Raw genomic sequence first — 12875 nt, forward strand, 5'->3', positions numbered from 1 at the left:
GAAGGCTTCCGGTTCACTAGCTGAACCGGAAGCCTCCTAGAGAGTTACCAATAGGATCGGTCTGGTGTACTAACTAGCGGCCGGCCTGCGAACACCGTTTTAGAGCTGTACCGTCGAAATGTAAGGAATATTGGATCTCGCCACGATGTTCATTGTAACCTCAAAAGTCATCAATCATACTGCATGATGGAATAGATAGGGAAGGGTTGACCGGAACTTTGCTCTAGAGATTAAACGTGGGTTCCACCACTTCAAGCCTGCAATAAGCAAAGTGGTGGTATTTCAACGGTTGATGAGAGTCATCTACCATCTAGTACTGCCTGGTAATATAGAGCGGCTGCATTCCTCCATGTGGCGTGGGCGCCACACCTTGACCTCTGCTTATGTTGGTTCACACCTGGGTGGTCACCCACCATGTGCTTGTGCATGGAGGTTATATCCAGGATTACTAACAGTCCCACCATCGTGAAGGTGCAAGCAGAGGATTTGGCTGTCACAGATCGTCCGGACTTCGCCGAAATTGGGTCCACGTGACTTGAGTGTCACCCAAATATCAGTTCCATCAGCGTTTTAGACTCCCAGGTAGCAAGTACAGCTTGCCTGGCATATCTCAGAGAATGTCTGTGACAACCTCAAGGACCAAAGGACCGAGGACTCAAGGACTCGGGAGTGGTATCACTCCAGAGAACTACCACCGGACATAAGCCGAAATTAAACAGATCCACCTCCATAGATGGATCATTTCGCAGACAAATATTAATCATACTGCCTTGAATGTGGTGCAGGATAAAGTCACTCGCGTTCAGGCCTTAGGCAGAATGATCGGTTCGAAAAATTGGAGATTATCTCTCGAGCAAGACAGTGGTGGAAGTGGCGCTGTTCCCCCTTATGGCTACCAAAAGAGGAGGGCAAGACCAACTGCGCTAGTGATCAGGAAGGAAAGAAGAAAACGCCAACGCATAAAGTGGAGCATCGAAATGTATACGTACGTCATGCAAGCATACAACGAAATAACGAAGCTGTAGACCGATATGATAACTTACAAGGCAAGACTGCATACCAAGTGGCTGGAACGATTCCCAGATATTCAGGTCAGCGAATAGCGGACCAGAGAAGAACCATCGTCACGAAGAGCCTGATAGCTCCTGCAATCTTGGAAAAAATCAAGAAGGACATGAGTGATCAACTACAAAAGATAAAGAATATGGAACCAGAGGAGGAAGAACATACTACCACCGAACCAGAGGAGGAAGAGCGAGAGGAAATACAACCCGCAGCAGCTGAATGGAAAGAGACGAGATCGTGTTATGCAGAATAGAGGACGAGTGGAAGAAGGCCCTAACCGAATTCGAAGGAATGGACCCCAGAAAGGCTCAAGTGATACTGAAGTAGATGCGGAATAGAACCTTATGTAGTTAAATGTATGATAAACTATGGTGTATGTGTTTATTTTTTATTTATTATTTATTATCAGTGGGCACCACCACGCAGACGTAATTCGAAGCTTGTTGGTTCATTCATTGGTGGGCGGGCAGGTACCCTGATAATGCCGACATGCCATCACGAGTGTGAAGTTTTTAAACCGATATTTCATAGTTAAATTCAACCCATAGCATATTATGCCTTGTGCATTTAGTCTCCAAAATATTATCATGATCTGCGAGGTGATCTAATTGAGGTGTATAAGGGTTGTATGGGTTGAGCACTCTGAATTCTGATGGGATACTTCCACTTGCTCAGATTACGAACTTAAGGGGGCATAAATTCAAATTGAGGAAAGACTGTTGTAGTATAGATGTGCGGAAATTTGCCTTTAGCCAGCAGGTGGTTAATTGTCGGAACAAACTTCCATCTGTCGTCGTGGAAGTTGATAGCTTAAATAAATTCAAGGAAGAACTGGAAAAACATTCAGAGGGAATGGTTGTATGAATGGTGGTGTGAAATTTTTTTTTTTTTTTGGCTGATGCTACATAAGCTCATACGCTTTCTTTCTTGCATCACATGCCTCTATTACTATTATTATTACTACTATTACTATTTGGCATATCTCATATTGTGGAATTAACTTCGCAACCGTGATGGCATGGCTGCATTATCAGGGTACCTGCCCGCCCACCGATGAATGAGCTAACAAGGTCCGAAACGCGTCTCTGTGATGGTGCCCATTGAGAATAAATAACAGTAGTCTCCTCTACTAGAGAAGCGTTATTTATTCGTAGTAGTGCAATACCTGGTATTTCGTTGTGAAAGTTGCCACAATATGAGATATAATCAAACGATGCCGTTGCACTACTTATGTAGTTAAATTTATGGCTAAAATTTATGGTGTATTTACACCGATATTATATAGTTAATTTCAACCCATACATATTATACCCCGTGCATTTAGTCTCCAAAACTGTATACATGTACTGTACTGTATGTGCATGGACGGGCAATTTGTAATAATAAATGAATTTTGCATTTTTAAGCCCTCAGGTGGCTCTGCTACATCCCGCAAAATTCAGATTATCAATAATTTTTTTCACGACGATGAAAATTTTTTGTCATTTGTGTAATATTTATGTGAGAAAAAAAATTGCCTTATATGTATGAACAGTGAAAACGACGGAAATGAATGCGAATTTGATTTAGATACATGGTAATTACGGTAAGAAAAGTGTGTGCATTAGCAATAATCGTTCGTAGGTAGCATCTATACAAAAGTACGTACTTTTATTATTATTATTAGCCATGTGGTGCAAGGAAGCCTGAGGCTTATGCTGCACCAACCAAAAAAATTTCCGAATTACCCCGAGAAAGAGAGAGAGAGAGAGAGTGGGTGAGTGAGTGAGAAGTAGAAGGGAATCACCAAGAAAGATAAGAATGGTGATCCAACTCAGGACCCTGGGTTTGCCAAGCCCATACTCACCAGATGTGACTGGGGTTGTTTTTGTATAGATGTACTGTATAAAAGTTCTAAATCCTCTTTCATTTGCAGTGGTTGGGTGAATAGCCATAAAGCTCGATGGTTGGTTTTTATTATTATTATTAGCTATATGGTGCAAGGAAGCCTGAGGCTTATGGTGCACCAGCAAAAAAAAAAAAAAATTCCCGAGTTACCCTGAGAGGTGTGTGGGGGGGGGGAGAAAGAAAGAGAAGAATGATGATATCCAGCTCAGGGTGTGCCAAAGAAGTGAGCCCCCCCATCCCTGGGGTTAAATTTGCAGGGAGTCTGAGAAATTCTTGTAGGTAGGGAGCAGAATTTGCATTTGCCACTAGTCATAATGTCACAGCCTTCTGTAAGAATAATTCCCAGATCTGTTAAGCATTCTGTTCGTTAGGTTTAGGCCAGATCGGCTTCTTGGTCTATCTCTAACCCTTTGCCTATGAATTTGCAACCCAATTTGAGTAGTACAGTACCAATTTACAGTTGCAAATTCTGGAAATATACTTTCACAAGCCCAATAGAGGAAAAACGACCTTAAAAGTCAAATTAAGGACAAATACATACACACAATATTATAAGAATTCCTTTTTGTTGCAATAATACGACTTTTGTTTTTGCTTGAATAGTTATTAATTTTGTTGATGATATGTATATTTATACACATCATCAACAGTAGACACTCGATTTTCCGGGATAGATGGTAAAAAACAAATCCTGGATAATCGATTTCCCGGTTAATCCAAAAATACAAAAGTCCCTGACATAAGAGATACATTCCAGGACTTCTTACTTTGTCGAGTTTTATGTAACTCAGGAATGACTAATAACATATTGCTACTATATTATTATTGACAAATCTGAATTCCGTGCGATACTTGTTAATGTTTGGCCATTTTATACATCCTTATTATAATGATTTAACAGATGCACCATTTTGAAACTTTTGGATAATTTCAAGTTTTTGTTTAACTGAAAACGCAACTCTTGCATTTACCCATCATTTTCGCAATTTCTAAACAAAAAAAAAAAAAAAAATACTATAAAAAATACTCCGACATCCCTGACATAAATAACAAAACAAAATTTGCCCCTTTGCGCTGCAATGGAACACAACAATCGACGCGACGCACTAAAACAAACTAAACATTTGTTCTCTCTTTGTTTTTTGAGCGGTGGGTGGAAAGATAACAGGGATTGCAAGATAATAGGTACACTAATTAGCATTAGCATTAGTAGAGGCATATGATGCAAGAAAGCAAGCTTATTCAGCATCAGCCAAAAAAAAGAAACCCACTCCCATTTCACCCTTCCGTTCGTTCGAAATACCTGTCCAGTTGAGCTTTAAATTTGTTTAGGCTATCAACTTCAACAACAAGTGATGGAAGTCGGTTCCACCAACCAACCACCCGCTGGCCAAAGGCAAATTTCCGCACATCTATCCGACATCCGTCCTTCCTCAATTTGAATTTATGCCCTCTCAGGTGATTATTCTGAGCAAGATGAAGAATCCCATTGGCATTGAGCATGCTCAAACCATTCAAAGCCTTATACACCTCTATCAGATCACCTCACCGGTGCCTAGTCTCCAGACTCTGTAAATTGCAAAACTTAAGCCTTTCTTCGTAAGAGCAACCCTTTGTTCCATTCACTAATCTTGTTGCCCTTCTCTGTACCCATTCCAGCAGCTCTACATCCTTCTTGAAATGAGGCCTCCAGACCTGTATACAGTACTCAAGATGTGGCCTAACCATTGCTTTATACAAGGGAATAATCACCTCCTTATCCCTGCTAGAAAAATTCCTGTATATCATTGACAAGACACCATGAGCTACTCTTGCAGCTCGTCTGCACTGCTCAGAGAACTTCATATCTGCCTGCACAATTACCCCCAGGTCCTTTTCATTCTCCACCACTGTCAGTGTAGTACCGCAGAGTTGATACGTTGCTCTGGGGTTACTGTTTCCCATATGTAGTACTTTACATTTGTCAATGTTAAACTTCATTTGCCACCTCTCAGCCCATCTGTTCAACCTTTCCAGATCCTGTTGCAGCAGCATAGCGTCAGTAGTGTCCTTAACAACCCTGCCAACCTTTGTATCATCTGCAAACTTGGACATTAAACTTGATATCCCATCATCAATATCATTCATAAACACCGAAAACAACAACAGACCCAACACTGAACCCTGAGGAACTCCACTAATAACATTAGTCCATGTTGAGCAGTGTCCATTGATTACCACTCTCTGTCTTCTGCCACTCAACCATCCCCTTATCCATAGCAGCAATTTGCCTCCAATGCCACACTGCTCCAATTTGTGCAGCAGTCTTCCATGTGCAACAGTATCAAAAGCCTTTCTAAGATCCAAATATATAATATCAAAGTTATTCCCTGCATCCAGTTCTTTTGTGACTACATCATAGTATCCAATCAAATTGGTCAGGCAAGACCTGCCCTTAACAAAACCATGCTGCGTCTGAGCTATAACTGAATTCTTGTCTAGATGATCCTGCAGTGCTTCTTTAACCAGTGCCTCCATTAATTTACCTGGAACAGAAGTTAAACTAACAGGTCTATAATTACTTGTGTCAGCCTTTGATCCTCCTTTGTGAATTGGGGTTACATTTGCACACCTCCAGTCTATGGGTACCTCCCCTGAGTCCAAAGAATCTCTCATAATTATGGCTAGGGGTTTGCTTACTTCCTTTGCTGCCTCCTTTAATATAACTGGATAGATCCCATCCACCCCAGGTGCCTTTTTTATGTTTATCCTCAACAATCTCTCCTCCACTTTCCTCTCAGTTATTACAAAATCATCCAGCTCACTGCCAATGTTTACTTTACCTACATCATTCTCCTTCCTGAATAACTCCTCATGCGTGAATGTAGATGCAAAATACTCGTTTAGATTGTTAGCCACCTGAGCAGGATCCTCAACTGTTGAGGATTGGGGATTGCTGATCCTCAACAATCTCCCACTGACGACTTATAATGCCACTTGTCGCTTATTTACGACTTACAAAATATCTGTTTATACCTATTCTAATTATTACTTGAATTTTTTTTGATTTCTGGTTGATTTTTTTTTCCTTTTTTTTTAATTTGGAGTCTCGAAGTGTCCCGGTTAATCGAGAGTGTGTGCTGTATATTGAAAATAAATGATATTATAAATATAGCAAAAATAGTGATTTTTTTTTTTTCTTTTTGAGGGCAAGGGGATGAATTAAATCGGTTGTTCTGATTTGTGATTCACATGCTTGTATTTGTAATTATGTAATTTTAATTACATAATTATAGCACATTACAGAATGTGAATGACAGTGTAATGCATTACACTTGTGTAATGTACATGTATGTGACATCACTTTGTTCTGGTAAGTTTCCCACTTTTCCACTGCATGTTTTCTGAATCACTGTTCATGGCACTGATTATTAACCACTTTCCCACTCTGGACATTGCCTGCAAATTTTGACATTATGCCCTCTATTCATTTGTTAATGTCAGTTATCAAAAATCAGAGATAACAGTGGTTCTTGAACCAATCCACATGGGATCCAGTTGTTAACATTAGACCTGTCTGGAAAGTAACCATTAATCTCAATCCTCTGTCTGCTGCCCTGTGTCCACCCTCTCATCTACCTTAGAATCATACTCATGATCCTAATATGGTCCCACTTAAAGAGTAATTGAGGGACCTTTTGTGAAGGACTGATTAAAATTTTTTGCTAAAATCTAAATCTTGAAATTGTTACATCCAGCTCATGAGTAACTGTGTCAAAATAGCTAATCCAAATAGATAACTTGAATTTCTCTTAATGAAACTGTGTTGTGTATCCTTCAGAATTCTATTTCTATCTAAATGTCCCTACAGTTGCTTCCTGTGATTTTCCTTACCACTGAAGTCAGTTTATAGTTGCTCACTTCACCCTTAGAACCTTCTTTACATGTTGACACCGGCAATTGTCAGATCTGGATGAATCTTTCCCAAATTTGATGATACTCTGATAATTAGCCTGAGCCATGCTTACCTTTAGGCTCAATTATTTTTCAATGAATTTTTCAATTATTTTTCATCAGATGTGAGCCCCTTTGGCAAACCCAGGGGCCCTGCACTGGATATCATCATTCTTCTTTTTCTTGCTTTCTTGGTGATTCCCTTCTACTTCTGACTCTGTTTCTCTCTCATTCAGGGTAATGCAGAAATTTTTTTTTGGGTGGTGCAGCATAAGCCTCAGTCTTCCTTGCACCATATGGCTAATAATAATAATAAATAATAATAATTTTATTATTGCTAATTTTGTACTGCTTATTCTCACTCTCAAAATGAAGGGTCTTTCTTTTGTCTGTAAAGACTAGTACAAAAGTACCTGTTCAATTTATCAGCAGGGTTGTCTAATACCTTTCCACATCCATTATGCAAAGATCAAATCTGATTTGTTTTCTTCATATTTGTATTCACATGTGTGAAAAATGTAATATTAGAAGTGGCTTTTCAAAAATATTATAAAACATCAGCAAAAAAAAAAAAAAAAACTTCTCACATCATGTGTTCATCCCCTCTAATAATTTGTCTAGTTCTTCCTTGAGTTTTTATAAATTACAGAATTCCATAACAACAGATGGAAGTTTGTTCCATCCACCCTCTATCTGAAGGCAAACTTCTGCACAGCTATCCTGCAATCATTTTTCCTCCATTCAGATTTATGCCACCTCACGTGTGTAGTCTCTGCAAGAGGAAGAATGCAATTGGTATTGAGCTTGCCTAGTTCATTCAAAGTCTTAAACACCTCAATCAAGTGACCTTGCAGCTACTTCAGGATACTAGCATGGAAACTCAGCAATGATAAATGCTTCCAATACATATGGAGACATTTTCAACAATTGGGCAAAGAATAACCTTCCTTAAAGTTGCTCTTCGTGGACTAATGTTATTAGTGGATTTCCCCAGGGTTCGATGTTGGGCCCATCGTTGTTTTCTATATTTATCAGTGATGAAAGAATATCAGGTGTAATGTCCAAGTTTGCAGATGATACAAAGGTTGGCAGGGTGGTTGATGACAGGAATGATGGTATACTGCTGCAACAGGATCTAGAAAAGTTTGGCAGATGGGCTAAGAAATGGCAGTTAATGTTTGATATGGACAAATGCAAAATACTACATATGTGTATCAGTAACGTACCAACTGTGTGGTACTACATTCAGGATAGTGGAAATGAAAGAGACCTGGGGGTAATTGTGCAGTCAGTTATGAAGTTCTCTGAGCAATGCAGATAGGCTGCCAGGACAGCTCATGGAATTTTGTCAGGGATATACAAGAATTTTGCTGGCAATGGTCAGGCCACATGTTGAGTACTGCATATAGGTCTGGAGGCCTCATTTTAGGAAGGATATGTAGCTACTGGAACAAGAGGCAATAAGATTGGTGAGCGGAATAAAAGGGGTGCTCTTACCAAGGAAGGTTTCAGTTCTGCAAATTGCAGAGTCTGGAGGAGATTAGGCACCTGAAAGGTGATCTGATTGAGATGTTTAAGGCTTTGAATGGATTGAGCAGGCTCAATGCTGATGGGATTCTTCCTCTTGCTCAGACCACACAGGGGGAGGAGCACAATTCAAATTGAGGAAGGACGGTTGCGGAATAGATGTGTGGAAGTTTGCTTTTAGCCAGTGGGTGGTTGATTACTGCAACAAACTTCCATCTGTTATTTTGTAAGTTGATGACTTAAATAATTTCAAGGAAGAACTAGACAAAAAACTATTGGAGGGAATGAATAAGTGAAATGGGAGGTGTATTTTTTTTTTTTTTTTTTGGCTGATGCTGCTTGCTTTCTTGCATCATTTACCACTACTAAGATAATACTATTCAGTGCTTCCAGAATAATGTCAATATTAGGTATATACATAATGGCCCACACCACTGAGTTTAGAAGATTTGCTCAATTATATACAGATGGATCCAGGACGAGGTAGTAAATTGGTAAAGCTGCAGTACTGCCAAATTCCATCATCTCCAAACAGCTCCCTTCAGAACACACTGAACTTCAGAACTCCCTGCAGTACTTATACCTCAGAGTTATATGGTATTTTACTAGCCCTAGAGAATAAAAAGAAGCCTCATATACTGAATCCATGATATATATGGACTTGTTGAGTGCTGTGAACAACACCCTAGGCGTAAATTCCCCCCCGTAGTCATCCTGTGCTACAGAAAATTTGAGCACACAGTTATTAGAACTTCATGGGCATGGACAGCTCGTAATATTTTGTTAGATCCCTAGACACATTGGAATCACATTTGAAGCACTGTTAGTGCTTCAAATATGCTTCCAACATGTATAAGGATCCAACTAATACTGCTTCAAATGTGATCTCATCTAATTTCAGGACTCCTTACATTAACCGTAAATCCATTATCAAACGGATCTATAAAGAACAGTGGACATACATCTGGAAAGTTCAAACAAATAATATAATTCTTGAAATCAAGAGAGAACTCATAGAGCGGCAATCCTGAGACAAAACAGTTCTTCCTTCTCTCATTTTGTTAATTGCAATCAGTTAACACTACATTGTGTTCTAGGAGATTGAGAGGACGTGGATGACAATTTTCTTTTTCTAAAATTAATAAATATCACCTTATCTGAATTCCTCTCACTTGTAAGACAAATGAGGACGATATAAGACAGTAATTAGTGCATTATAGCTTTAGTTGTATGGCCTTAGTTGCTCATATGCTGTTAAACTTCCACTGATCCAAGCAACAAACCTAATACCTCAGATTAATTCTCAGGTTAAATAAAAATGCTAATTTACAAATTCAGACACCCCCCCCCCCCTTTTCAAATTTTTATTTTTAAGGGAATAACTTCCATAATTTTAATCTACATAAAGTCAAAATTGTTATAATTACATGCCTGAAATGTCTGTTTGATAATAAAAAATTGAATAGCATACTTAGAATAAATTCTTCACCAGAGTTTTAAATAAATGAAGCAGTCTAATCATAGAATAGACACTTAATTAGTTTAATTTTCATTATACTGGAAGGGAGATTGACTTCAAAATTGTGCCATAAATGTGCCACTGGCTAAGCATATATAAACATAGAAATTCTATCACTGGCTAAGCCAGTGATAGTTTCAATGTTGTAACAAGGGCATTTCCAATATGCCATGCCTACACTACATCAGTATAACTTAAAATTTTTATGGTTTTAGATTCCTCACTGATTTTTGTGTTGTATTTGTGTGGCAGCTTGGGAGAAGCACTCTGAAGGTATAGTGCCTTTAAATGTTATTTAAAGCATGTTATTTCATACTTTAAATAACATTAAAATGTTATTTAAAAATTTTAAATTAAAATGTTACTTAATATATGTTATTTCTTTCAGAACACACACACACTGGTAGTATGATAAGAAGCCATGATGTCATCTGAAAATGCTGATAGCTTTTGTGGTTACCCTCTGGAAAAAGTGAAGACAATTCAGAAAAATATTTTGGCCAGAAAAAAACAAATGAAGCATTTTCTTTCATTGTGTGGACAAGTATGTATATTATATTATTCACTTTGTTTATATAAATGTATATGTTTGTCTGTGGCTTATTCCCATCTAGTATGATGCCCTCATAATTGCCATGGATGTTTTGAAACATCTTTAACTTATGTAGATGCTCGTAAACCCATTATATCTTAGGAGGAAACTTGTATTATTTACCTATGCCACCAAAGTTTATAAGTTGCCAGCTTTGAAATATCCTTTTGATTTATAGGGGAAATTTACTAGTTAAAAACTGAAAAAAATTGGTCTACTGGCTTTAATTACAGGAACTTTTTATGTAGGAAATTAAAACCATAATGTGTTATAAATGATACAATTTATTTTTAAAAGAAATTAACAATTTCACTTTATAATTTAAAATGTATTTCAACTAAAAACATCATAAAATATATGGAAGTACAGTAATATTTTTCTATGTTAATTTTTGCTGGAATGGGGGTTTCAAAAATGAACAGCAAGACTGATTTCCTCCATAATTTCTCATCTCTCGTTCCATTGATCCAATTGAGTAATGGGTAGTAAACTCAATCTTATCGCATTTGCGATAATACTGATAGCTGGAATTCTGTGGGTTTTTGCGTTATTATAGTGAAATATGTTTCCCCCTTCCATAAAAACATAAATAACTTTTCAGAATCTTCTCTTCATTGTACTGACACTGACATTGTACAGCAGCACTGACTGTACTATGTAATAAGGTAGCATGGCTGAGTCAGATGCACCATGCTACTGTGAACCTTGGGCTGCATACAGCAGGAACCATGTCTCACGGACTTCTACTGCGTAAGTGCAAATCTGTGCACGGTGAAGCCATGCTCAGCGGGGGGGGGGGTTCACCTGTACTTGATTCCACACAAACTTGGAATATTCATCTTACCAAAATTTTAAAGAAACAATAATGTTGCCTCTCTGTGGGTTCCATCTGCTTACAAATCTGCAAAACATTTTTCTCAGTAGGGCCAGAAGTCCTTAGCAGATTTCAGTATTCAACAACCTTCAGAATTATATATTGTTTCCAGCAGCTTTACTGATGATTCAAAATTTAATGCGAAAGTTAGTATAGCAGCTGTATTCCCAATACTAACCTATTATCTAATATTTTACCATCTAAATTTATGTTCTAATTGTATGCTGCAATTCCACTGTTGAGATGTATGCACTTATTAACTTGAAAATTTAGATATTTCTCCTGTAAGTATAATTTTTCACTCCTAGATTAATGAATTTAAAAATTCTGTGTATTTGTCCAATATTTTTCTGACCCAGAAATCTCTTTATTTTTAGCCATGTCATCTTGCTTGTCCAAGTATCTTCATTTATGGCCATTCTGCTACAGGAAAGACTCTTGTAGTGTCTACTTTGCTTAAGGAATTGGAGGTTAGTAATTCAAACAAAGATTTATATATAATTTCAGTGACCATAGCATCTCTTTTAAAATTCTAGTAAGTAACTCAGTTTATATACAGGGTGGGCCAAAAGTAGGTATACGGTACTGATTGGGTCATGGTATTTTTATTTTTTTTTACACCTATGGACTTCTTTTTTTGGGGCGTAGTAAAGGAGATGGTTTTTGAGAGGAAGCCCCATACAGTGGATGAATTGAAGGAGTTCATCTCTCAAGCATTTATCGACATTGGTGCTAACCAAAATTTGTGTGTTACTTTGTGTCACAGTGTTGGGGACAGGTTCCAGGAATGTTGCGTTGATGGAGGACATTTTGAGCACCTAAGAGACTAAACTTGACCCGATCAGTACTGTATAGCTACTTTTGGTCCACCCTGTGTTTACATCTAAATCTTGCCAATTACAGAGGTTGCATTCCTCTACAATTCCTCTGCAGTTGGCAAATTCATTATCAGAAAGGTTAAGGGCTTATGCCAGGGTTATCAAACTCAGAAGTGCTTGGGGCTAAGAAGTGGGAAAAAACCAGAGGTTCTCAGGGGCCACACCAATATCTCTCAAGAACTTGGGAGCACACATACAATACTAGCATTACAAAAAGAAATATATTAAACATTTTCACCTATTCATCATCCTTGTTTTCTTCTTTATTGGCAGAAGGGCCTCCTCTTTCCTTGCGACAAACTTCAAATAACAAATTAAATAATCTGCAAGGGGAAAAATGTAAATTTATTTACATACTACATCATCAGCGCCGACCAGGCTAGCCGGGTGGGTAAAGTGCCTGCCCGGCAACCCAAAGGTCACGGGTTCGAATCCCGCCTCTGGCTTGGATATCATGATGGTGCCCCACTATCCGGTTGGATATCAGGGCCACAATATATGAAGGAAGCAGGAAAAAACTGGTTCCTTCGTGTGCTGCTCACATCATACGATAATAAAAAAAAAAAAAAAAAAAATCATTAGCTATTTTCAATCCACTGC

At 38.3% G+C, this 12875-nt stretch overlaps 1 protein-coding gene across 2 annotated transcripts in view; it reads left to right on the forward strand.

Annotated features, from left to right (window-relative positions):
- The first annotated feature begins 2537 nt into the window (after nucleotides 1-2537).
- The window catches only part of Orc5 (origin recognition complex subunit 5), a 76381-nt gene continuing 66043 nt past the window's right edge, over nucleotides 2538-12875 (forward strand). Inside the window, exons 1-3 of one of the 2 annotated variants that reach the window (XM_090386593.1) lie at nucleotides 2538-2650; nucleotides 10320-10475; nucleotides 11775-11867. In XM_090386593.1, the coding sequence (XP_090242719.1) occupies nucleotides 10353-10475; nucleotides 11775-11867 (216 nt within the window). In that variant the 5' untranslated portion in view covers nucleotides 2538-2650; nucleotides 10320-10352. The remainder of the gene's footprint in view (nucleotides 2651-10319; nucleotides 10476-11774; nucleotides 11868-12875) is intronic. The other variant, XM_090386596.1, reaches the window with a different exon arrangement.

This window comes from Mastigoproctus giganteus, chromosome 1 (assembly GCF_048544385.1).
Source record: "Mastigoproctus giganteus isolate SK-2022 chromosome 1, ASM4854438v1, whole genome shotgun sequence".
NCBI lineage: Eukaryota > Metazoa > Arthropoda > Arachnida > Uropygi > Thelyphonidae > Mastigoproctus > Mastigoproctus giganteus.